Genomic DNA, 26,031 nt, shown 5'->3' on the forward strand with positions numbered 1-26,031 from the left:
ATGAATGACGTCACTAGAACGTTGTCTATGTAAACGAAATGGAGCGGCTTCCTAGAAGGCGGTAACTGACACCGTAACTTCAAAAAGCGGTGCCGGCATTTGCATGACGGACGTCTTGTCGGTGGCAGATGGTTTGGTGAACGTTTTATTGAAAGCGGTGAAGCTTTTTTAATCCGTAATTGTGTTTTTTTTTTTTCGGAACAACGTAAAAAATCCAACGTCCAAAAAGGTCCAACTTTTGGAGCAGCGAGGACGACGAAATTTTAATAGATTTCGTTCGTAACCACGAAGCAATAAACAATATTACGACGACCTCTGTGGCGCAAAGGTCACCAAGCCGGACTGCCGAATCTGAGGTCCCGGGTTCGATTCCCGGTTCGATCGACATTTGTATGATGAGCACGCTTGTTGGTCGTGGTCTGGGTGTTACAATATGTATTTATAAATATGTATATATGTAGCTATATGTAGTTTATCAGTTGTGTTAGCACCCATAACACAATTAATAACTTACCATGGGGCTAACCAACCGTGTGTGAAAAGTTGTCCCGACATTATTATTATAATATAAAAAGTTAAGATTATAGAAAAAGTCAACTAAAACAGAATTAGTGTCGTGAAATTTGAGAAATATTAAATAAAACAGGTTAGTAATTATAATACAACTAGCAAAAAGTTTATGACGGTGTGTTAAAACGGCCGTGGAACTTTCCACATGTCATCACCGTAAAGACGACCGTCTATTTGCGTCCGTAATATTACGGCCGCTATATGACGGCACCGCTTTCCTAGGAAACCCAAGCTTAACACACGCGCAGAGTTTAAATACGGCTAGTTGACATTGACGGATTAACGAAAAAAAATACGTACCAAAAAAAAAAAATATTTTTTTTGTTGATTTGGGTTGAGAATCATTAAGCATAATTACGTCCTTGAATATTAAACAAATGCAAATCGACACCTTGTATTATAAATTATCTTACTAAATTAATAAATAAATATACTGTAATACCTTTGTTGTTTTTGTACTGAAGTAGTCTTTTCGACTCCTGGCGACCCACTTGGGGGTCGCCACCCACAGGTTGAAAATCACTGCTATATTTTGGGTACCATTTTCAATAATAGGTTTGTAGATTTGCATGAAAGAAAAAGCTACCAACATTTCACATAACTGCTTTTTACACTACTAAACTTGGTACGACAAATTTCGATAAATACTACGGTTTGAGTAGGTATGTTTTATCAATGTTGCCAATAAGGGAGTTTTCGATATTGATGGTACATAAAGTTTATTAATTTAAGGGCAAAATTACACTGAAAGTTTACGTAAATTATGTACAAACTAAATTGTTACTAAAATGACTAAGTCTTATGGCGGTATTCCACCAAAATTCTTCGCATAGTGTAGTTTCGCGGACATTATAGAAATGTTCGCGCGCAATGTGTTACTGTTTGCTAGAGCGAGTACACCACGAGATACAGACGTGTGCGTCACAGTGCCATAAATAGGTGAAATCTCGCCCACATCCGGTCCATTTATCTAAGGTCATGCGTGTGTATTTTAATAAGTCTTACGGATATGATATAAAATTTGTTATCACAAATACGAAAAGGCAAAATTATTTATGTAATATGATTTGTGTAGCTTTTTCCAAAAATTCCAGGGTCAAAATTTGCGTTTGAATTCGGTTGAAGAAAATTGCATGCGTGCTTTAGGTAGGGGCTTTCCCGCTTCATGCCTTATCATCAGAGCGAGACATCAACGAGTGTTGCCAGATTAATCATGTCAAAATTGGGGAGAGGAGTCTAAAAACCCAAAATTCGGTGAGAAATCAAAAGGTTTCCGCTTTCCACCCGAGCTTGATGGGGAAACATCGACACATCTGGCAACACCAGTAGTGTAGCAACCAAACAGCTATCGATATCGACAGTTTTGCTTCAGAACGAAACCACGATCTGTTCCTGTAAAGTCAAGACCAAGCGATCCTGGGAACACCAGAGAACCGATGACGGTAGCTCCACCCCATCCACTTGCGTTCTCTGCTCCGAGGACAGAAGCGAAAACAAACACTACCGAGATAAGTCCGTCAATAGTAAAATTACCGATAAAAAGTCGGAGTATTCGAGTAAAATTGTCGATAGTAAAACTACAGATGTTACCACCCCTAGCAAGGCGACCAAAAAGTCTGACTGCAGTAAAGTTACCGATACTTACAGCAAGAGATCTGACGCGACTAGTAAAAAAGAAATCAAACGATGTGGTAAATGTAGAAGTGAGGTAACTTGCGACTTGAAATACAGTGACTTTTATACTGACAGTGATGATGAAGACGAGACGAACAGACTGATTCAACTACGTAATGCTGACTATATGGACATCGTTGACGAAGATTTGAAGCTAGTGATCGCTTTAGCAGGCTATCCTAAGTCTAAGATGAGACTTCGACAGATGGAGCAGTTCCAACGTAGCCTTACAGATGTTATAGATATGCAACTCAAAGCTGGTTTACTAAAGCGAGTGCCATCATTCTTAGATTATTATTTAAATAGAGGAGCTTTGGTTTGTATCTGTAAAGATGTAGATACTAGGGACTGGATGGTAAGAGTTTCTCCTGGTCTTCAAGAAAGAATGTGTACTAATCTCGTTCTTCTCAAGTCGAAAGTCAAAAGATTGTGTCTAGCAGTACTAAAGATACCTAGGTCTTGTTGGCCGGCAACCGCTCAAGACGCCTTCAAGCTACTACAGTATTTCAATCCGATGCTAAAAACTAATTTATGGAAAATCTACGCGCAAAAAACAGTTGAAGATGTAGAGCTGACTTCATTTCTCATTGATAGAGTTTCTGGAGAAATTATTCGCGGTCCTTCTTTCAAAAATGTTATAGATTACGGACAGATGGAATTTGAATTGACTGGTTACACTGAGATTTATTACGAATGTCTTCTCTCTGGTATGGAAGAGGATTTGAGAAGCGTTGCTTCGAGGGTTAAACTGCTGGATGACTTAAGGTCTGCAGAAGCTACACCGAGAAATCCTTCCGATGTTAGCGTTAAAGAAATCGAACCAGTTAAAACTGAGGAGAATATCATTGAAGAAGAAGAGGAGGAAGAATGTCCTATTGAGCCTGAAGTTGAAGACGACTCCAATGATGTTAAAAAAGAACTCGAATCTAGTCTACAGAAAGACATTTTGAAGAAACTCAAAGATGTAAAGTACATAAGCGACAAAGATGAAGTACTAGTTTGGTCTGATGAAACAAACAATTATGGTACCGAGATGGATACGGAGAAATCTGATGCGAAAGACCAGGAGAACTTTGAAAGTAATATTGCGTCGACATCAGGGGTAGCTGTCTCCGATAAGACGGAGTCTTTTATTGAGAGTAACGATAACTTGATTGCTAGAAGCAGTAATCTAAACATTGATAGTAACAGAGGAATTGCTTACCATAGAAGAACAAATTATTTACACGTAGAAAATGAATTGAAAGTAGCCATTACTTTAGAAGGATACCCACAGAATAAGCTAGAAGGTACACACATTAGAAGACTGAAACATCTGTTTAAGGAGTATCTCCACAAAGATATGAAAATGCAACGATTTGCTAACTTAATTATTCCCAAATTCCAAGACATATACTTGTCTAACGGTGCTGTGATTTACATATGTGATAGTCTAGAAACTAAAGATTATTTAACTGAAGTTTTACCCAAATTCATTAATTCTACTGGACTGAAATTGACGTTTAGAGACATCAAAAGCCTTGTTAGATATACTAGAATAGTAATGAGATTGCCTAAAGAGCATGCTCATGTTGAATCCGTAGAAATATTGTTGAAACTACAAGCTAAATATCCAGGTTTGAAACCCGATTGCTGGAAGTATTACTCGGATGTTGCTGGCAAACAGAAAAGACAGTTTGGTGTTGACCCTGAGTCTTTAGAAGTGATTAAAAGCCCTGACTTTGATCCTAGTTACGATGGTGATAAACTGACATTCAGAATCATTGATAGACAGAAACGTGATGTTAGTTTCGACGAGACGAGCAAAGAAATTGATGATGGAGATACTAAGAAGCAAAGAGATGTAGTTCTCAAGCAAATGTTTGTGCCGATAGACCCCGAAATAATGTCTGCTCCGCTTACCAGGATCCGTACGAACCACTATTCTGACCTTATCGCTGACGATCTCAAATTGTACGTGGGGCCATCGAACTACCCAGAATCTAGAATAGACGAATCCCTATTCCATTCTATAAAGAGAACTTTCGAGAAAATTGTCCTAGAATGTTTGGAGAACGGAGAATTAAATGAAGAAACCATGCCTAAATTCCATGATATGTATCTCTTTGATGGCGTCATATTCATCATTTGCCAGGCTATGGAGTCTAGAAACTGGATTGAGCAAGCGTTAACGCAAGTGAACTCTAAATTACACATACACCTAAAATCAACCGAATTCCGAGGTGCTGTTGGAATTATAAGCATGGTTTGCAAAACAGATAAAGACACAGATGAAGTGATTGCCATACTCCAAGAACAGAATCCGAGATTGCGCACTAAATATTGGAGGAAAATATCTACAGTGAGAACCAAAACGAAATTAGACGTTGTCTTACAGATTGATAAACTTTCAGCTCAAGTTATCACTGGACAGACTTTCAACAAATTCATTGGAACTAGCGCTGTGCAATTCAAGCTAGGACATCTACAGTCTTTGCTTAAACCCAAAGCAAGCTTAGAAGAATTAAGCAAGCTTCACGCTAGACGATTAGAACGCAAATTAAGCGAGACGGAGACTCTAGAAAGATCTAAAAGCAAGGTCTCAATGCAAGGACCAAAAGAAAAATCATTTGATGATGTAAAAATGGAGTTAAAGAAAGAATATCCAGGATTGAAACTAGAACAGTGGAGTGTCATAGCTCAACACGAGAAAATTGCTCACAATGTATGCGATTTAGAAATTGATGAAGATTCAGCTAATATTATAAAGAAACAGGATTTTGAATTAAGCATGGGAGATCAGAAGATATTCTTCTATACTGGCAATAAGATGGATTCTGATTTAGACCCGGTTATCATAGAGCCTGATTCTCCAAAAAGTGTTGATACAGAGTTAATCTTGCCAGAACAACAAGGATACCACAAAATTATTATGAAAATCCCTCTCAACATTCTACCGGAAAACAAAGACGATTTGAATATTATATTCGATTTACTTGAAGATAAAAACCCGGGTCTGAACACGGAATTATGGCAAATTTTCACCGACACCGTGTATCCTAGCAACGGTAAATTTACTGTTTACATTGATAAACAATCGGTCACCGTGTTGCAGGGAAAGAATTTTGATCCTTCTATCGGTGGGGAGAAGATCAAATTCTTTTTCTAGAAAGTTCCATTTTAAACACTAAATAAGCATGATTCTAACTATGACAATTTTGACCCGGCCTCAAAGGACCTGTGACTCGAACAACTATATTAGGTCTCTATAAATAGGTATACCCTAACTATTCAAGGGAAAAGGCTAGAATATCATGTAATTATTTACTAACTGTCGTTCCCAATAATTTTATCTATCCATTTTTTTTGCTAACTAGAGATATAATTTTCACTAGTTTTGTGTAATTCCTATCTCTATTGAGCAAATTAATATATAGATGGAATTTTGTGTCAAACGGCCGTTAAAAAACAGTGATATTAACATAGTTTCACATATCATTCAGTAATAGTTAGTTTTAGACTTTTCATAATAAGTTTTATACTGACGATGCACGTATTAAGTAGATTTTTACTGCTTAGAACGCCTAGAATGTATTTGTTACTGTTTTGATGTCGAAATCTCCCATTCCGAAATTACGGACAGAAAAAGTACTATTTGACACCCCAGCAAAGGAAATATACTTATTTTTTTATTCTTCATTTCAAAACACATTGCAATAATGCCATCATAATTCACTGTAATACATTATAACTTTGACCTTCATTCAACTATGAGTCTAGCAAATTATAAGCATGCAAAAAAAATATTTAGCCCACCCCAAATAAAGATTATATTTTAAAAATGAGATTTCTAACGACAAAATCGTACAAAAAAATGCCTAGACCAAAATATCAATTAGCCCTAAATTCACCGACAGCATAAATGGTAGTTTTTCTTAAAACAACCGTTGACTCAGAAATTTTAATGCAAAAATTCATAGTAAACACTTATTTAAGAAAACTAACGTTTATGTTGTCTATGAACTTGTTTATAATATTGACTGTTCACAGTCAAAACCTGGTAACCAAACTAAACAGCAATGTGAATCTGTCATGCTCACTCAAATGTTCTGCTGTCGGTGGCGTCGTGTATCGGGTCGTTGAGTTCCCTCCAATATGGTTGAGCTGAACGGGGCTGATGCATGCGTCAAGCTCGTGAACGGGCGCCGTCTAGCGGGACTGGTCAGATCACATTGCGCCGAAAAAGTGGAAAAAGAAAGCTAAAAAGGATGTTACATTTCCATAGAAAAACTTTGCTCAAAATGTCATCTGCTTTGTTGAAAAAAGCTTCTACATTTTGAGAGACCTAATTTTGGCAGTGCTACAGAAAAAAATCGAAAGATCCCGACGAACTCAGAACTTCAACATTTTTTGGGGAGTCGGTTAGTAATAATAATGACAGAAACTTTGCCATGAGCAGAGGTTTATCAAAACTACTAATTGGCTCTTACATACTATATTTATTTATTTATTTAAAATACTTTATGCACATTGTACAACGGCGCCTTAGGCGTTCTCTGCCAGTCTACCTTAGGGTGGTGGTGAAATAGAAATGCTAGGTGCAACACAGGTTGTAGAAGCATTTGGGGTTGGCTTCGCTCCATTTCAAATCTAAGCTTTCCTTTGCAATTCAATTACTGCGAAAACGAAAGACAAAACTATATTTCATACCACAATTCAATGTTTATTTCTGTCCGTTTTTCGGAAAAGGGATTTCGGACTTTAAATTTTACAATAACCCACCGAAAAAGGTGTTAAAAGTTTTAAATTACCCACCAAGTATTATGAAGTATTTTGCTAATAATAATAATTTTAAAAGTGATAATTTTTACCAATTGCATACATTCCTTCAATTAATTCCATGACATTTTAATTATTTATTGACAATCTTAATTTATTTGTGATTTTTGTTGACATTATTCCTTATTTCTATAGAAATACCATCTGTTGTAGTTTTTATACCCTGGATGTTACTTTCTATACTGTATCTAAGTCTACCGCAGTTGTGAGTTATACCACCGTTTTGGAGTAATTCTACTCTTTGAATTAAACATACTGATGTGTGGGAATTTAAGGGTTGCCAGATAACAAAATATTAATAACCAATTCGCAAATTCAATAGTATTTTGGTACATAACGGACTGTAAATTAATTATTTAACAGAATAATTAAAGTAAATCAAATTGTATGCTCACTGTTGACTTTAAAAACCCAGTATCTGACAACCCACTTTAAACAAAAAAAAACAAGGACACGAAAACATTATTTTTAGTAACAATTTTAGTTTGTACTAATTTACATAAGTTTTAGGGTAAGTATTTTTAATATTGTAACGTTTGCTTAGGTGCTTCAATGGCGGTGCGATGAGATTAAAGAAAATAAATATAATGTGCTGTATTTTTTACCATAATAATATACTACTGAGTTTTTTTCTCTCCAATGAGTCCCGTTCTCCGCCAGAGCACAGATAAGCAGAGCGGAGAGGAGAATTAACAACCAATAGAATTTTGTTATTCCAACTTCTTATATGTATAGGTCCACTCTGGTATCCACTGATCGAAGAAATTGTATTTGTTTTTTATAGAACCCCCCCCCCCTCTTGCTCTTTTCGTTTCCGCTCTGACGGGTTCGGGTCTTATTGTGAAGCTTAAAATATAAAATAAATTGCAGAAATCTGAAACTTCAGATTTCACTGCATTATCATATATATTTTACATGTCTGTACGTTTTGTGTTTGTTGACGGTAACGATACGGTAACCAACAAAAAAAAGTGCGTGACTCTGTGCTCTTTTGATATACTAAATACAAGTCTTAAGGTACGTTTTGAATTCTGGCTGCCTGTTCCGACTGCGGCCGACTTCATGCAGCCGCGGCATGTGCGGTCGGCAGTCGCAGTCGGCAGCGAGAATTCAAAATGCACCTTTTAGATCCAAGTTCCATGTTTTTTCGTATACTTTTCATCATCATCGCGCCACCATTTTGTCCAGCGTCTAGTTTTTATGTACCTTCATAACGAGTCTCTGTTCACTGTTAGCTCGCCTTGAAATTTTTAATTTAGTTTGTTTTAATTTTTACTTTAATTTCTTTGTAGTTTATGTGATGTGTTGGTTTGCATGTTTGTCTTTATAAATAAAGTATTGATTATAATTTTTTCGTTGGCTTTTCTTTGTTTTTTAATGCTTTTCAATGTTGCTAACTGCTTGAGTCGTCAATGTTTTAATTTTATATTAATTTGGTTCAATAAAGTGGTGTAAGTTTCTGAACTGACACACTTGAGGTACGTTTTGAATGCAATAGCGACTGCACGTACCTACTGCTGCCGCTTCGAACCAAAACGGTTTTATGTAAATACATACAAACCAGTAGTGCAGCTGCGACCGATTTAATGCAGTCGTCAGTTAGCATTCAAAACGTACCTTTATACACTATAATAGTGATAAACCAATTTTAAGTTTAAAGGACAATGCTAAAAAAAAAACCCAAGCCCGACGCAAAAGAAAAGTAACTCAAATTATAGGTAATAATAAGTAATGAAATACTGCATAGGAGGCATCATCGAAATCAGTGGCTACATGTGTGAAATTGCTATTCGAATTTTAGCATCTGCGCCACATTGCTACTCGAGATTGTAGAGGTAACATAATGTATTAGTATAAGGGACAGTAACAGATACAAGAGAAAATGGCAGGAATGGCATATCAGGATATTACTGCTCCTGTATTCATGGGAGGAGAACATTGGGCTCTTGCGCCCACGTCATGAGCGTTTTATATTACTTAGGGTGGGCTAGACATAGGAACATTTTTGGATCATGTCGTGTTAGAAATAGAGAATCTATGACTTTTAAGCGTATCTATATAATATTAAAATGAAAAATACATTCATATCATGTTTTAGTTCTATCATCCTATTGTAAAAGTAGATAGAATAGTGGAGAAGTTGCCATAAACATGTCATTATGTACACTCTTAAACCACAACTGTATCTGTTTACTGTTCATTTTACTAATACATTATGTTAGCTCTAAAATCTCGAGTAGCAATGTGGCGCAGATGTGAAAATTCGAATAGCAATTTCACACATATAGCCACTGATTTCGATGATGCCCCCTATGTAATATTTAATTACTTATTTTTACCTATATTTTGAGTTACATTTCTTTTGCGCCGGGCCTGGGTTTTATTCTCATACTTCATGAGCATTGTCCTTTTAAGGTATGCTCGAGAAACATAATATACAATTTTAACCTCAGAATATCCAACTAAAAGCCGTATTGGTCAATCAAAAGCACATTATACAACTTGTAGACAAATTATAACCATGAGGCCTCTTCTACATACACGGTTCTCGGCGTGAAAATCCACGGTCATATAGTAGTTATATGTAAATCACTATGGAAGCTTGTATAAGTAAGTACACGGCGGTGTGTCGTGCCGTGGCGTCTCGTGTGCAGTTAAAACAACAAAGTTAAAACTGAGATTCAATTGATATCCAATTGACATATTATGATTAAACACTGACACTGCTAACCCACAGTGGGAGGAGTCATTTGATGATTTCCCATCATAAAAAAGGCATACGATCATTTCACAAAGGCACACGAGTTCCTGATAGGCTACCATACAAGTTCTTGATAGACTATCAGACACTTTATCAAAAGAAAGCCCTTTAACTATAACCACAATTAAACCACTATCAGTCATATCAATTTACCAGAGACTATCAGTAACTAGGGATAGTGTATCAGACACATAAGTTCCCGGATAGGCCATCAATCAAGTAACTAGGGATAATTTATCAGACACACAGGTTTCCGATAGGCTATCAGAGACTATAGCTAGGCATAGTTGACCAGACACAAGTCCCCGATAGGCTATAAGACACTATCAGGTTGCAAGAAAACTAGCCATATATCGATATTCACAAATGAACTAACACAAATAACCACGTGGCGCGGTAACTGGGTGCAGCTAAAACTTCCTGGACTGCAGCGAGAGGCGGCGCGACAGTGCGTGGTGTGCGGCGCCCGCGCAGACAAGTTCTGCGCGGGCTGCGCCATCACGCCCTACTGCGCTGAGGCTTGTCAGCGACGTGACTGGTTGGACAGACATAAGGGTGTCTGCCATAATTTGGCTAGGTAAGCATGAAAGAACCTAAAATATTTGTGGGGCTTAGCTTAGTCTAGACCAGTGGTTCTTCACCTTTTAGTCATGAGGGACCATTTTACCATAAGTTCGTCTTGCTGGGGCCACCCCATTGGTTTGCCTAAATTGAGAGTACTTTGATAAAGAATACAAGCACACTTTATAATTAGTACTCATTTCTTTATTATTTAGCAAAAAACTAAAAGCTACAGATTTTAATTTAATGAGATTTTTGTGACTGCATTCTCTTTACTAACTTCTGAATTCTTGGTTCAACTAAACGCATTAATGCACGAAAATTTTTCGGACTCGCACGGACGTAAAATGTATCCCAAACGTACTTAACTTTTTGTTTGTTGACAAATACAAAAACGACATAGCTTCTGAATACGCGATCGAAGCGAGCGGAAAATTTGTCAATTTTTTAAGACTCAGAACCAAAATTACGTAAAATGTAGCCCAAACGTACTTAACTTTTTGTTTGTTGACAAATGCAAAAACGAAGGCATATAGTTTCTCAATACGCGAGCGAAACGAGCGGGAAATTTTAATTATTTTTTAAGACTCAGAACCAAACGTAAAAGGGGCTACATTTCAAACCTTAATTTTTTTTAGATAGCAACGTCGCGAAACGAAGCTTCGCGGGCCACTTGGAATGCCTCCAAGGACCACCGGTGGTCCGCGGAACACCGGTTAAGAACCACTGGTCTAGACCTACTTTCTATGTAATTGATAAATAAATCATATAATGTAGGCTGTGTTCTACCCCAATTGGCTGTCAGCCGCCGAAAGTTACGCAGTTTATTGTATTTCCAAACATTAACTTTTTCGTCCATACCTAACCGACGCGGACGATACGTTATTAACATATAACGCAAAGCGTCGACGCTGACATTGAGTGAGCCTGCTCACATTCGGCGGCTGACCGTCAGTTTGGTTTCGACACAGCCAAAGGCTGCCCGCTCACGTCCAAATCGGTGAATGTTTTTTTTGTAGGAGAAAAATAGAACACGGACAATATTGACACGCGCATTTCCTGCTAAAAGTCTGTCAGAAAATCATAGTAAGAACGTCCTACAAGAAATCGGTCGGATTATCTATTCTACAAAAAGTATAATAACGTGGAAGGGCAGCCAAAGGGTGCGTCCTGCCTGCCTTAGATGACTGTCTAATTAGTTTATATAATATTGTTTGCTTGTAACTTCAGATTGAACGTCGCAAACGGAAAGGCCGCCCGCGATATTCCTGACATTGAACCTAAGTAAGATATAATTTATTTATTTAGTTAATGCTTCTAGCACATACAGTACAATGGCGGAGCTCTACCAGTCTAGCTTTGGGTGGCGGAGAGAAAGCATTGGTAGGTGCAAAGAAGTTTGAAAATATAACTTATAACTAGCTGGTCCCGCAAACTTCATATCGTTTACCCTGGATCTTAACAAAAAAATTAAAATCAAAATAAGCTAAATCCGTCCATCCATTCCCGAGTTTCAGTGACGGCCCTTTCACACGGCAGTCCCGTTTTGCGGGACCAGCATTTGTCCAGCAAAAAACTGTACGCAGGAAGCCGTGTGAACACTGCTATAGAAATATATGTGTCATTAAACGGATCCCTCTTTTTGATCCTGCATTTTGCAGGATCCTGCATGCGGTTTGCTCGTGTGAACACTAGCATATAATATCTTTTGCGATCAAACGGGATCCTGCAAAAAACTGGACTGCCGTGTGAAAGGGCCGTAAGACTAACGAACAGGAATTCATTTACATAATTTTACAACTAAATAATTTAATACTCTATTGTTCATTTTTTTTTTTATTTGATTTGTTTTAAGATTACAACCGGCGCAGCCGCTCCGACGCCCAAACCTACCAAATGATAACAGAAGAGAACAAGAGGATAATAATAACACGTACACTTCCAAGGTAATATTATTTATTTGCCTACGTTTAGTCACAGACATTTTATCTTCCCACTGAGCATGTAAATGTCAGTCCTGCGCCTGATCTCTCTCCGGTGGTGTCGGATTGTCGTCCCATCGGGTTATGAGAGTGAAGGAATAGTGAGTGCACCTGTGTCCAAGCAAATGTGCCCAAACTATAATATGTAATTACACAGTTGGCCGCCGCCGTAGCCGATAATCGGCTAGTAGGACATCAACTTTCCCCCTGCTGGGCACAGGCCACTCAGTCTCTTCTCACACAGAGAACTTGCAAATTACCTCTTATTTTATGATTTCCAATAGAAAAGTGCTTATTAAATAACTAATAATGTTTATATGTATATTTTTATATGTTATTTGTTTTTATATTTAAAAATGTAATTTACATGTACGATAATGAGAAAAAATCATACAAGTGCTATTTAATTGTAATAAAAAAAATGTATTTTGTTACAATGCACAGTATTGGAATTACTATGTAAGTTGAGTCGAATATCCTATTTATTTGATAAATTATAAACTTTGTTTTAAATGAAATATTTTGTATATAAGGCGAGCGTGAAATCCTCTGGGTCCGGTAACAGGGATGACAAGCCCAAGTTCCAAGGGAGACAGCCTGCTAAGCCGAGGCAGTTCAATCAGGAACGAGACAACGAGCCGGCTAAGCGTGAGTGTTCTATATTCAATAAATACTAGCTTCTGCCAGCGGTTTCACCCGCATCCCGTGGGAACCTCTGCGCGAACCCGGATAAATACCTATAGCCTTCATCTATACATGTGGTATCTGACACTGAAAGATTTTTTGAAATCTGTGTTGTAGTTCCTGAGATTAGCTCGTTCACGCATACAAACCAGTTTTATAATTATGCGGCTAAAAATTTTGTTTGATTTTATAGCAACATGTAGTCTACTTTTTATCCATATGCGGTAAGTATTTTCCCCAGGATCTTAGAAGAAAATGTTTTTTTTTTGTCGCATTTTTTATGTAAAAGTAAATAGCAGTGGCGAGGCGTCCTTATAAGCCGATTCCCATCGGCTTCCCTTTCGAATTTCAAGAAAGAAGCATAGGTATAAGTTATAATATAGGTATGTATAGGTATAATTAATATAATCATTTAAACCACACAATTTAAATATGTAGGTATAACAAAACGCCTGCCACCGTAAAAAAATTGCCTATAAACTACTTGAAACATTTTGCTCTCCTACTAAACAAGCCGCGGCTTCCTCCTCCATACAAAACTACGCTTGCGTGACGTCATCCACGCCGCGCCGCGCGATGTTCGCGGCATATGGGCGAGCGGTAAGCCGGCTCACGGAGCGGCTTCCGCCAATCAAAACTCGCGAGTGAACGAGAAAGAACGCGTCAAGAGTAGAGTAGCTATATCTGTCTACGCGCGAGTGACAGCGCTTAGAGCTCTCAAATATGTTTAGTAAACAAACAAATCAGTCAAATTCACTCTCATTGTTCTTATTTTGTTTTAGATAATACCATTAACAATTTGTTCTTTGTATTACTTAATTGAATTTATTAGTGTGTATATCATTTAGAAATAACATAGTTCGGGTGTGTACAATATTTTATGTTAGTTTAAGTGTTTTAGTTACATTATGTCAACATAGATGGCGTTGTGCATTTTTATGCAAATCCTGAATCGCGGTGTTAAGATTCTCCGCGATTTAATGACCCTACTTGGGAATTTATATTTTTTTGTGTTCACCAAAATAATTTTGATAAAGTAGTTGGCAGTATCATCACTCCCTACTAATCCCCGCGATCGCACTGTGACCTGGTACTCAGTATAAGTACAGTGTGTGTAGTGAAAATAGAGAGACCTACGTTGAAATGAGTTATTTTGATACGTAGACAGTTTGCATCAGGTTTCTTTTTAGTGTACCTACTTTTAAAACTTAACTAGGATAGCATTTATCGCATTAGACGTTTTCCGACAGATTATTTACTTTAGGAAGGAACTTATTTTATGTAAAGATAATAAAGTTTTATAGATATTAAAAATCTGCCGAATTCCTCGAGAAAACATGTCCAAACTATCAGTCTCTCAGTCAGTGCTAAAAGGTGGACTGAGAAATTACCTCCATTACCTCTCCCCCCCATCCCTGAGTACTCCCCCCCCTCAGTTTTTTTGCTGCGGCTTCCCTATTTCATTAAACCACCCTTCGCCACTGGTAAATAGCACCATAAAATTATGTAAAATAAGGAATAATATGTAGCGTTAATTCCGCGAGCCAATTAATCGAAGCTCGAACATTGTACTACTATTTATTGTACCCATACAGAAACCACAACATTAATACAAAACTATCCCACAGCAACCCAACAACCATCTCCCGTAAAAGAACAACCAAAACCCCGTAGCTTCTTCAACAAAGTACCCCAGAAGGTACCACGCCAACCCGCCAGGGAACCAGAAGTGACAGAAGATACAACACAGAAGAATGTACCAACACCCGTTGTAGCTAAACCGAGCATGGTGCCGACATCTGTGGTTTTGAATGCTAGACAAAATTTAGTGCCTAAAACGTGAGTTGTTTTTTTTTGTGTATTTTTAGGGTCTCTTCCGTACCCAAAGGGTAAAACGGGACCCTATTGTTTTCGCTCCTCTGTCCGTCCGTCCGTCTGTCACCAGGCTGTATCTCATGAACCGTGATAGTTAGAGTTGAAATTTTCACAGATGATGTATTTTTGTTGCCGTTATGACAACAAATACTGAAAATTAGATTTAAATAAATATTTTGGAGAGCTCCCATACAACAAACGTGATTTTTTGTCCGTTTTATAAATAATGGTATGGAACCCTTCGTGCGCGAGTCCGACTCGCACTTGACCGGTTTAATTTTATTACAAGCTTTTATTTAACTTGCAATGTATATATGTATGTAATGTGTGTTCGGGTGGTATTTTACAACTCAATTTTAAGGCACTTGCCCTCAACCGATTGAGCTGAAATTTTGCATACATGTTTAGTTTGAATGACAATGCATGTTAAGCTATGTGACGTCATCCTAAATCCAACATGGCCGAATATACAAGATGGTGGACTAGTTATAAGGTACCTATACAATATGGGTATCAAATGAAAGGGATTGACAGTGCACTTTATTAAATAAAAAATCACTCGAGCAACAATATTTCTTCACTTTTCATACGCTTTGTGTTATCTTTTGGTCACTTTGGGTTTTGGCATTTTTGCATCATGTAAGATTTTTGTTTTATATTCGATGCCTTTAGGTGAGATTGGTCCAATGTCAAAAACCACGTTCAAATAATCATTTATCATTCAACTAGCTTCCGCCCGCGGCTTCGCCCGCGTAGAGTTCGGTTATATCGCGTTTCCAAGAGAATTCTTCAGAAGTCCGGGATAAAAACTATCCTATGTTCTTTCTCAAAGTCAAATCTATCTCTGTACCAAATTTTATTAAAATCAGTTCAGTGGTTTAGACGTGAAAGCGTAACAGACAGACAGACAGTTACTTCCGCATTTACAATTTTAGTAGGGATAAAGAAAATATTGGACCAATCTCCCCTAAACTACCTGCTTGTGCTTACACCACTTTCATTTCCACGCTAGATCTGCACCAGAACAGCCCCAAGCGAAGCCAGAAGCTGTTAAGCCTGAGGAGACAACCCCCCCTCCAAAAGATACCCCCCCAGTTGTAAAACTGGCCAGTGTTAGCGATGTTACTCCTACAAAGAAATATACGCCTAAGAAGTGAGTCAAATTCAAATTATGGCTGCAAAACAGCACTTTTTGAACATCAAAAACTTACAAAAGACAACACCCTCGAGTTAAAGGTTGAAAATCAAGAAATATATAATTTATTTTTACACCCCCCCCGTCCCCTCTAAAAAAACCGCCCTCTTAGTTTTAAAACTGGTCAGTGTTGCCGATGTTATACCTACCAGGAAATACACTCCTAAGAAGTGAGTTAGTTGTGTTAACCTTCGGAAACATCATCTCCCAAGCCTTTTCCCAACTATGTTGGGGTCGGCTTCCAGTAAAAGCGGATGCAGCTGAGTGCCAGTGTGCCACAAGGAGCGACTGCCTGTCTGACCTCCTCAAGCCAGTTACCTACTAGAACTGCCTTATTTTTTTTAACCAATGTTTCTCATGGTATCTGTGTACTTTAGGAATCATTTATTTATTTACTTGCTACTGCTAACGGGCTCAACCGCTTTCGGAGGGAACTGCTTACCTTGCCTGATTTGGAAAAAGTATCCTATGCCATCAGCTACGTTTTGTAACATGCTTTCTATTTCGCATTTAATAGAGTCAAAAATTTTCATTACACATAACTAACCGTTTCTGAAACTACTTTCTGCAAGATTTGCTCACCTTTTCTGGAGGCTTGCGCATCCGAATAAGGACTAGCCTATAGCCTTTATCGATAAATGTCCTTATCTATGTAAGAAATTGTCAAATCGGACCCTAAGTTTTGGGAGCATTTAGTTTACAAACAAGCAGTTTCAACCGCGTCTCTTGTGAACTACTGCCCGTACGGGGATAAAATATAGCCTATGTTACTCGGGAAGAGTGTAGCGCCCCAACAGTGAAATAATTATTCAAATTGCTGCAGTAGTTTCCTTTTGGTCCAAACAAACAATGTAGCAATAAATATTTCTGAGCCTTTTCGTCCAAACAAAGTAGCAATAAATATTTCTGAGCCTTTTGGTCCAAACAAAGTAGCAATGAATATTTCTGAGCCTTTTCGTCCAAACAAAGTAGCAATAAATATTTCTGAACCTTTTCGTCCAAACAAAGTAGCAATAAATATTTCTGAGCCTTTTCGTCCAAACAAACAAAGTAGCAATAAATATTTCCTCTTTATAATATTCATATACCTTTTTCCCTTTTACAGCTACCTCATGGAAAAACTGTCAATCGGAAATACAGTCGTAATTTCCGTAGAAGCGAAGGCATCTGATTGTCGCACGAACCGGGGTGATTTTGTATGCGTCACTATGTCTGAAGCCTTTCAGAATGATTACGAGATACTTATCGGGGAATTTGGGGAAGCTTGTGAGGAAGACCAGGTGGATTACAAGTAAGTACTTTTCATTTTCATTAATTATTTACTTGCTAAACGATCGCCGTCTGACAAGTGAAGGGTACTTAATTTTATCATGGGAAATCATCAAATGATCTCCCGCTGTGGGTGCAACGTGAGGTAGTGTCAGATTCTTACTGACTAAAACCTACCATGTTCCTTCTTAGGCCTTTTATGTACCAGCGCCGCGGTGTCACCTATGTTGGAGTCGGTTTCTAGTCTAACTGGATGCAGCTGAGTGCCAATTGTTTTACATGGAGCGACTGCTTATCTGACCTCCTTAACCCAGTTACTCGGGCAACCCAATGCACCTTGGTAATACTGGTGTCAGAGTTATTGGCTTCTGACTGCCCGTAACGACTTAAATTAAATCACGGCCGTGACGTACCAGTTCAACGTAGATTTTGTGAGTCGGAGCAACTCGTTATGATACTCAAAGATTATAAATGTTCCCCCGTTTCACGGACCAACCTCGCCAAGCTTTTTATATTATAGTCAAACATTACCTTCCCATCCTACATTTACTTATTTAACATCATTTTTCTATTTCTTCCACAGACCAAACCCGGGTGAAACCTGCTCCTACTTCGATCCATCTGACAGCGGTTGGTACCGCGCCCGTTCTCTCAACCCGACCACGCTCGCTCTATTAGACGGAGCTAAAATAGTCACCGTGTCATCAACCGACAAGATACGGAAACTGCCGAGCAAGTACGAAGCAGTGCCCGAGTTCTGTGCTGTATTGTGTTGCAAGACTGTTCAGGTTAGATAATAATACCATCCAGGGTATCTAAGGAGAACAGCCAGCTGCGCAGGGCATATTATAGTGCACAAGCATTTGTGCAAACTGTTATAGCGCGATGGGACTACAATCCGACACCACCGGGGAGAGATCACAAGTAGGACTGACCGAGTGTGATTTGTTCGATTCTAGATAAGACAAGTACCAACTTGTCCTGCTTGACTTGCCTCCAGGTGCTTTGTAGAATGTATGGTGCAGCACCCTATTTAACCTCCTCAACACAATTACCTGTGCAATCCGATACCCCTTTTTTTTTTTTAACGACGTCAAAAATCATCAAATGACCCCTTCCGCTGTGGGTTAGCAGTGGAGAGAGAGTGTCAGACTCTTACTGACTAAAAACCGTCGTGTTCCGTCCTAGGCCTTTTATGTACCAGGGCCGCGGTATCTCTTTCGAACAACCCGCAGCCCCGGCAGGCCTTGGCCCTGCTGGGCCCCGCTGGGGTTGCTGACATCTCTTTGAGGAGCGCGTGGAACAATGCGCGCCGTCGACACGGGTCTGTCGTCTAAGCAGACAGAGGGACGATGAGCCACCCGAACTCACCGCCCACAGACCCACGCCTACGGTGGCCGGGAGTCATCTCGCGACACCCGGCGCCCATGGTGTCTACCTGGTCCTGCGCGGCGGCCGGGATGAGAGGTGCGAACTCTCTGGCGTTCCGCCTCCTCCTTCTCGAGCATGACCGCTTCGCAGAAGGAGGCGACGGCATCCCATTCCCTCTCGCCCCGGACCATGGCCTGAACCAGGGCCGGACGCGAGAGGTCGCCGCCGCCCAAAGCCTCGACGAGGACCCGGCGGTGCCCCTCCCATGCGGGGCACACCTGGACTGTGTGGTCCACCGTGTCCTCAGGGCTGTCCGCACAATGGTGACACCCGGGCGCCTCCTCACAATCCGATACCCCTTGGTAGGACTTGGTTGAGTTGGTTGTCATACTTTATGGCTTCTGATAACCTGTAACAACTGCCAAAGATGTTCAAATGACAGCCGAAACCCAGCAATTTAACCAGCCTTTAAAACTAAAGTATATACGTTCATTAAAATTGATATTTTCTTTACAGGTCGGAGCAAATATTTCATGCGAGATTCTCTCCACTGTAGGCGACGGGTACAAAGTATCTATGAAAGACGTAGAGACTGACCAGTCGTATGGCGACGGCGAACTGTACCGTTGGCTGCCTACTGTTGAACATCAGGCTCCTAGTAAGTATTATTTTAAATGCCTGTTTTCAAAGACAGAAAAGTTATTTTTATAGAATCGACGTAGGTTAGTTATGTCAGTAAGACTGTCACTTTTCTGCACCCACAAAGAAATTGGTCATTTGATTTGTTTTCTCAAAAAAAAAAACTGCAGCAAAAAAAAAAAAACTTAAATAAACTTCTTTGCAACACATACAAATCTAAATCGCAATGTAATACGGCAGTTTACAACTTTAATTGAACTGTCAGAGGTTACTTTCTATGGAATTTGCATGAAACTGTAAAATATGGGGATGCTGCTTACTATCAAAGTTTTACATGGAGGGAATCGTCGTAGTAAGACTAGACTCTCAACTTCGTAAGGCACAGGCAGACATATTCAGTACCTATATGTATATTGAAATATCTTTTGTTTCAGCCCCAGCAGTCCCAGCGGTAGTAGTAAGGCCCCCAGTGACCGACGGAACTAAAGTATTCCTAGTGCTGGCGGATCATTTGGACAAAGTGTACGTGTGTCCGACCGACGCCGACACGCAGAGACGCTACAACGAGGTGCTGCAGAATATACTGCTCAAGGCTCTGAACGGTGAGTACACTTAGCCACGAGCCCCCCAGTGTGACCTAGCCACGAGCCACCCCCCGTGTGACGTAGCCACGAGCCCCCTAAAATAAGTTTAAATAAAACTTGAATGATCATTATAATAGTCCTTTCCCCCTTTATACATACGAAGTTCGTTTTTTGCAAAAAATATACATTGTAACATTATGATTATGGCATGCGTAGCATTGGAGTGATTATTTTTATTGGTGTTTTTTTCCTCCTATCCTAGAAACGCTGGTTTTCTGCTCGTTTTAATACAAACTACTTTTAATAGAACAATTTTATGTATTATATTTAAAATACATTGTTAGTTCCACTATACAATTTTCTATTTTCATTAAAACTGTGTAGTTAACTTAATTTTCTTCTTTATTTTAAACAACAATTATTTTCTTTCGTTCTCAGCCAAACCACTGAAGGAGCCACCCCAAGTTGGTCAAACAGTGATCGGTAAATACTCGGACGGTATGTTCTACCGAGCGCTGGTACTGCGCACCAAAGTCAAGGAGAACAGATATCTCATCGAGTACATTGAGTATGGTGAGTTTTATTTTAGTTAGTAATATCCGCTGTTTTACCCGCGTCCTAAGGAAGGGGATAGTGTAGCTTCCCAAGAGTGACAAAAAAATCAAAAGGGGTCAGTACTTCCTGAGATTAGCATTCGAAAGCAAATGAGCTCTTCAGCTCTGCTAGTGTTGATTTTAGAATATGTATTACTCAGTGATTCTAGTTCACTCGCATCCTATGGAAACTACTTCATATACCCATATTGAATATAGCCTATGTTACTTGCAAACAATAAAATATTTTTTCAAAGCGGTTCTGATTTTCGGAAACCAATAGGCTGAATGAACCTTTTTAATAAACTAAACTCTGCTTTGTAAAATCGTTTGTTTAGCGGTGTTTATATCGGCGAAGATAAATACATACAAAAAATAAAAATATGTGTGTGTTGATGTTGCTGAATTTAGACTGGTCAAATTCTTTTAAATAATTGTAAATATTACACTACTTACTCCAATCCACAGGCAACACAGAAGTCTCAAACCTAGAGAGCCTATACCCTTGCCCCGCGGAGCTGAGCGCTCAGCGCGAGCCGAGCCTCGTGTCCGCCGTCAAGCTAGCCGACCGCGCGGAGTTGTCTGCCGCCGCCCGCGCACTCGTCGACCAGCTCAAGAACCACGAGGAACTGCTGCTTGTGAGTTCAGTGTTACTAGTAGCCCCCCACAGTTGACTTAGCCAGAAGCCCACTAGACTGCTTTAGTCACGAGCCCCACGTCAGACTTAGCCACGAGCCCCCTAGTGTGACGGACAGGATACTTCTGTTGTGACTTGGCCGTCAATCCACTCCCAGTTTGCCTTATTCACTAGCCTCCTGATGACTTATTCACGTGACACCAGTGTGAAAACCACGAGTCCCCTAAATTGAGTTAGCTACGAGCCCCACATTACCATTGGGATAGTAACGAGACCCCAGTGTGACAGCCACGAGCACCTCAGATTGACCCTTGAGGTTGGGGTTGACCGAGATCACGAGACCCATTCCCACTGTGACATTGCCATTTTCTATTCACATAACAACCTATTTACTATCTTTTAACTAACCAAAATATTCTCTTCTAATCCAGACACTACCCAACGGCCGTAAATCAGCCCCGAGCGGCTCTGAAGCCACCCTGACCGTGGTGAAGAACAAGGACAACCTGAACAGCAAGCTGCTGCAGATGTGCACTCCTGAGTGGAAGAAGATGCAGGACAGAGGCGTCGATGTTGTCGGTAAGTCTAATGGGAATTACTTCACGGAGTAAATATACAGTAAGGTATACATTAAAAATATTCTCTGGCAAATAGTTGTGCATGTGCTCGATGCACGACACTCGGACTTCAGTACTGACAGCACCGAGAGAAGATCGTAAAAGCTCGTCGACCGATGCACATGCGTGTGTGACACTTCTATAAACGTTTGTAGGTTCCTTCAAGCTGATTCGGTGGTACAGGCCTGGGTTCAGTGGTTACATACAAAGTGTCAGTTTGTTAATGCTATCTGCCAGAAAAGGGATATAAAGTTTGTCATTTGATTGCTACATGCCAAGTATTGCTGTCCATCAGCATCATCATCATCCTCCTGCCCTTATCCCAATTTTATTTGGGGTCGGCGCAGCATGTTTTCTTCTTCCATACTCTTCTATCTGATTGCTATCCGAGGTCTGTGAAAAAGTTATAGTTTATCTGTCAGATAAGTCCCTGATAGACTGGATCTGGGACTTACCAGTAACCAGTGAAAACTGGCCATATATGTAGGTACTCATCCTGCAAGTTCAAAAGCTACTTATAAATAAATAAATAACATGTATTTATGTTTGTTACAGAAACCCAACCCCTAATGTACCAAGATATGCAGCACACGAGTCTCCCGGAAGCCGGGTGTACCGTCCAAGTGCTGGACATTAGCATGCTGACCGGCGGCGTCGTGTCCGGACACGCGATGGACGACCCCCATGCTGACGATGTCTTCAACCGACTTACCCAAAAGGTGATTATGTACTTAGAAATCAGATGATCATTATCTCCCGAGCCTTTTCCCGACTATGTTTGGGGTCGGCTTCCAGTCTAACCGGATGCAGCTGAGTATCAGTGCGCCACAAGGAGTGACTGCCATATCTGACCTCCTCGACCCAGTTACTCTGGAAACTCAATACCACCGCCCGCCACATAGCTACTAGTAAGACTGGAAGCCGACCTAAAATCTTTCAGTCTTACCTGATGCAACTGAGCACCAGTGTACCGCCTATAGCGACTGCCTATCTGGCCTCCTCAACCCAGTTACCCGAGTAACCCAATACCCCTAGTTAAAGCTGGTTGTCAGACTAACTGGCTTCTGAATAGCCGTAATGACTGCTAAGGATGTTTAAGTGATAGCTAAGACACCAACTTGTCATGCCTTCCTAAACCCGAAGGTAACTCGTCATGACAAGATGACCACCTATCCACGGAAGGACTGCGCCAAGCTCTGCTTAACATAACTTGCGCAGATACAGGCGTACTCTCTATTCCTGCACTCTCACAATCCTCAGAGACGACAATAGGCATGATGACAAATTTTTAAATTCCTTTGTATGATGTAGGTATACGTCTATTTTATATGAAAAATTATTAATTTTAAGAAAATGCGAAGTTTTTTTATCAAATAATTGCATTTTTCTCTGTCCACTTTGAATCCGGCGCGAAAACGCTTGTCAGTGTCATGTCGTCACTTGTGACGTCACGACTGAAATTACAAGACGCAAGTAAACAACGCTCGTGCAATAATTAAGTTTTTTGTGTTATTAAATATGAATTCGAAAGGGCATAGGTGTTGTGGGGTCCTCCAGTGTAAGAACACATCCAAAACAACTCCTGATAAGTTATTTGTGTACGTTCCTCACAATAAAAAAATACGAAACAAGTGGCTTAAACTTGCAAGGCGAGATTCAAAAGCAATATTGCCCAGGGTACAACTTTATTTTTGTGAAGATCACTTTGATGTAAGTTATTACGTAGTTCTCTAGATTCTAGCATAGTTTATAATGTAAATAACTATTTCGAGGTTAGGTTTCATCTCTCATTGTTTTTTAATTAAACTAGTATACTTACATGGAAGTTTTAACATTTCTAAATTCAGCTGAACGAAAATCTTTATTTGATGCCAAAAACTTTCCCAGCATTATGATATCAATTCTAGGCAAATTAGCGCTGTTTGCCTTGATAAATCCGGGCTCCATAACTCGTGTTATAAACAATTAATTAATTAAAAACAAAGATCGCAGTGGAAGTTCACAATAACGAAATGTGACGTTCGCGCGCTTTCGCGCGAGTTGTTTTGAGAGATGACGTCACGAGCTCTGATTGGTGTTCAAGATATCATGGCGGATTGCCTTATTTCGTAATTTTATTTTATAAAAATACATATTAATCACATTATTAATAAAGAAAACAATGCGCGTTTTATATTCCAAGCTTCAAGTTTAATTTAATAAATATATTATTTTAATGATTTTTGATTACTGTCATCATGCCTATTGGAAAATAATGTTCTTGCCACATTCACTAAATGTAAACCTTTGTTTAAAGATGGCGGAATACTGCAACAGCCCGTTAGGCAAAGAGCCTTATCTACCCAAACCGGAAGAGGTCTGCATCGCACAGATGCCACCTTGTAAGTACAAACTACGCCACATTAATCTAAAATAATATGATATGAAGAAAACCTTGCATTAAGTCAGAAAAAAAACTGCATTATCAGTTTTCAGAAAATCTCGTCAGATTTTTTCAAAATGCCAACGATCTTTCTACCAGGAATTAGTCCGAAACAACGTTTAAGAAGTTTCTTAGTAATTCTACAAAATTCAAATTTAGAATACACTCTCACGCATGCCTGGCTAACCCTTTTGAAGCTAGTGACATACTACAGTCATTGAAACCCTTTGAAATACACGTAGTCCTTAGAACCGAGATTTCGCGTAGGTGCCCGCTTTTTTTTTGCAAAAGAGTTTATTAGCTTTTTACTAAGTTCCTATGTATTTATACACACAGGTAAAAGATTTAAAAAATATATATCTTCCTTTCATTTTTAGTTAACACATTAACTTAGGTACTCTTTATCTTCCTTTACAGATGACCAATGGTTCCGCGCCGTCTTCCTAGACCTGGAAGGTGGTCCCGGCAGTAAGATGGCCAGTCTATGCTACTTGGATTACGGCAATTTAGCATCTGTGCCCGTCTCACTGGTGCGGAAGATGTTACCCGAGTTTATTACTGGTTACCCGGTTATGGGACTCAATATGGAGATTAGAAGTGAGTTTTCTAGGAATTAATTATGTGGTAAGAGCTAGGATAGACTTTTAGAGATAGAGAGTTGTCATAGACTGGTGGGTAAAGAACCAATCTCTCAAGTATGAGTGTAGACTCAACTCCAGGTCAGGCAAGTACCAATGCAACTTTTCTAACTTTGCTTGGACATCAATGACGGTGTTTCAGAGGGCACAATAAATTATAGGTCCCAGCTGGCATTTGAACATCTTGCCTTTATTATGGGGAGTCAGAAAGTCTGACAACCAGTGAACCTAGGGGTTGCCTGAGTAACTAAGGTTGAGCAGCTCAGATAGGCAAGTAACACACTGGCACTCAGCTTCAACCGGTAACTCTCGAAATCAATCCCAACATAGTTGGGAAAAGGCTCGGGAGATGAATCAAAGGGGATATTTAAGGTGCTCTTATACAACAAATGTGATTATTTGCTTTTGTTTAGAAAAATTCTACGGAACTTTTAGTGTGCGAGACTTATTCGAACTTTTACATTTTTCGTCCTATTTTCGTGATATTATTAATTTAAAATTGCCGTTTGTTCTAGATTTCCCCAAAGACCCGTCAGCCGACATGATCTCCCGAGCCATCGCTCACATGAACATCGACGACGAAGGCAAAGGTACGCTCAAACTTATCAACTGCGAGAAAACACCGGACGGTATGTTCTTAGTCGACGCTCCGGAACTTTTAAAAGCCATGAAGGGATAGGCAAAATAACTAGCGGAGATGTCATAACGGAAATATCTCGTAAGAAAGCGCGGGACCAGGTATACGCCTAGTTTTGTTACTAAAAATCTTCAACTGGTATGTCAAATAACCCGAACGTCTCGTTAGTTTACTAGTAACTGATCGTTTCGATTACTTGATTTTAGCTATGAAGGGGAGGCTATGAGGGATATATATGTTATGGACCAAGTGATAAATTGGGCAGTATACATAATGCCCGGTCATTATGAAAAATGCGCAATATGAGAGCGCAATTTGATAGTAATCATTCAAATAATCAAATTGACCGGGCACTATACATATTGCCCGTGACCTGTTGGGCAAAGTAATACAAATATATTTAATTTCATTTTTTTTATTCTTATTGCCATTTAACTTAAAATAAACTAAATATTAAACCATTAAATAATCAGCCTCATGATTTGGATTAATTATGAAGGACTT

The 26,031-nt window shown here is 39.4% G+C and overlaps 1 protein-coding gene across 4 annotated transcripts in view; it reads left to right on the forward strand.

Annotated features, from left to right (window-relative positions):
* LOC124644555 overlaps positions 1-25,801 on the forward strand; it is a 43,898-nt gene extending 18,097 nt beyond the window's left edge. For 2 of the 4 annotated variants that reach the window (XM_047184001.1, XM_047184002.1), the window contains one exon: positions 1,943-8,414. In XM_047184001.1, coding sequence (XP_047039957.1) covers positions 1,943-5,392 — 3,450 coding nt within the window. In that variant the 3' untranslated portion in view covers positions 5,393-8,414. Of the gene's footprint in view, positions 1-1,942; positions 8,415-10,233; positions 10,401-11,614; positions 11,669-12,239; positions 12,331-12,899; positions 13,015-14,678; positions 14,890-15,937; positions 16,079-17,225; positions 17,412-17,972; positions 18,178-19,276; positions 19,419-19,833; positions 20,002-20,421; positions 20,557-21,044; positions 21,215-21,644; positions 21,793-22,385; positions 22,550-24,126; positions 24,212-24,669; positions 24,850-25,405 lie in introns of those variants that run through there. The other 2 variants (XM_047184003.1, XM_047184004.1) reach the window with 2 other exon arrangements.
* The last annotated feature ends 230 nt before the right edge of the window (positions 25,802-26,031 follow it).

This window comes from Helicoverpa zea, chromosome 30, assembly GCF_022581195.2.
Source record: "Helicoverpa zea isolate HzStark_Cry1AcR chromosome 30, ilHelZeax1.1, whole genome shotgun sequence".
In the NCBI taxonomy this organism is placed as follows: Eukaryota; Metazoa; Arthropoda; class Insecta; order Lepidoptera; family Noctuidae; genus Helicoverpa; species Helicoverpa zea.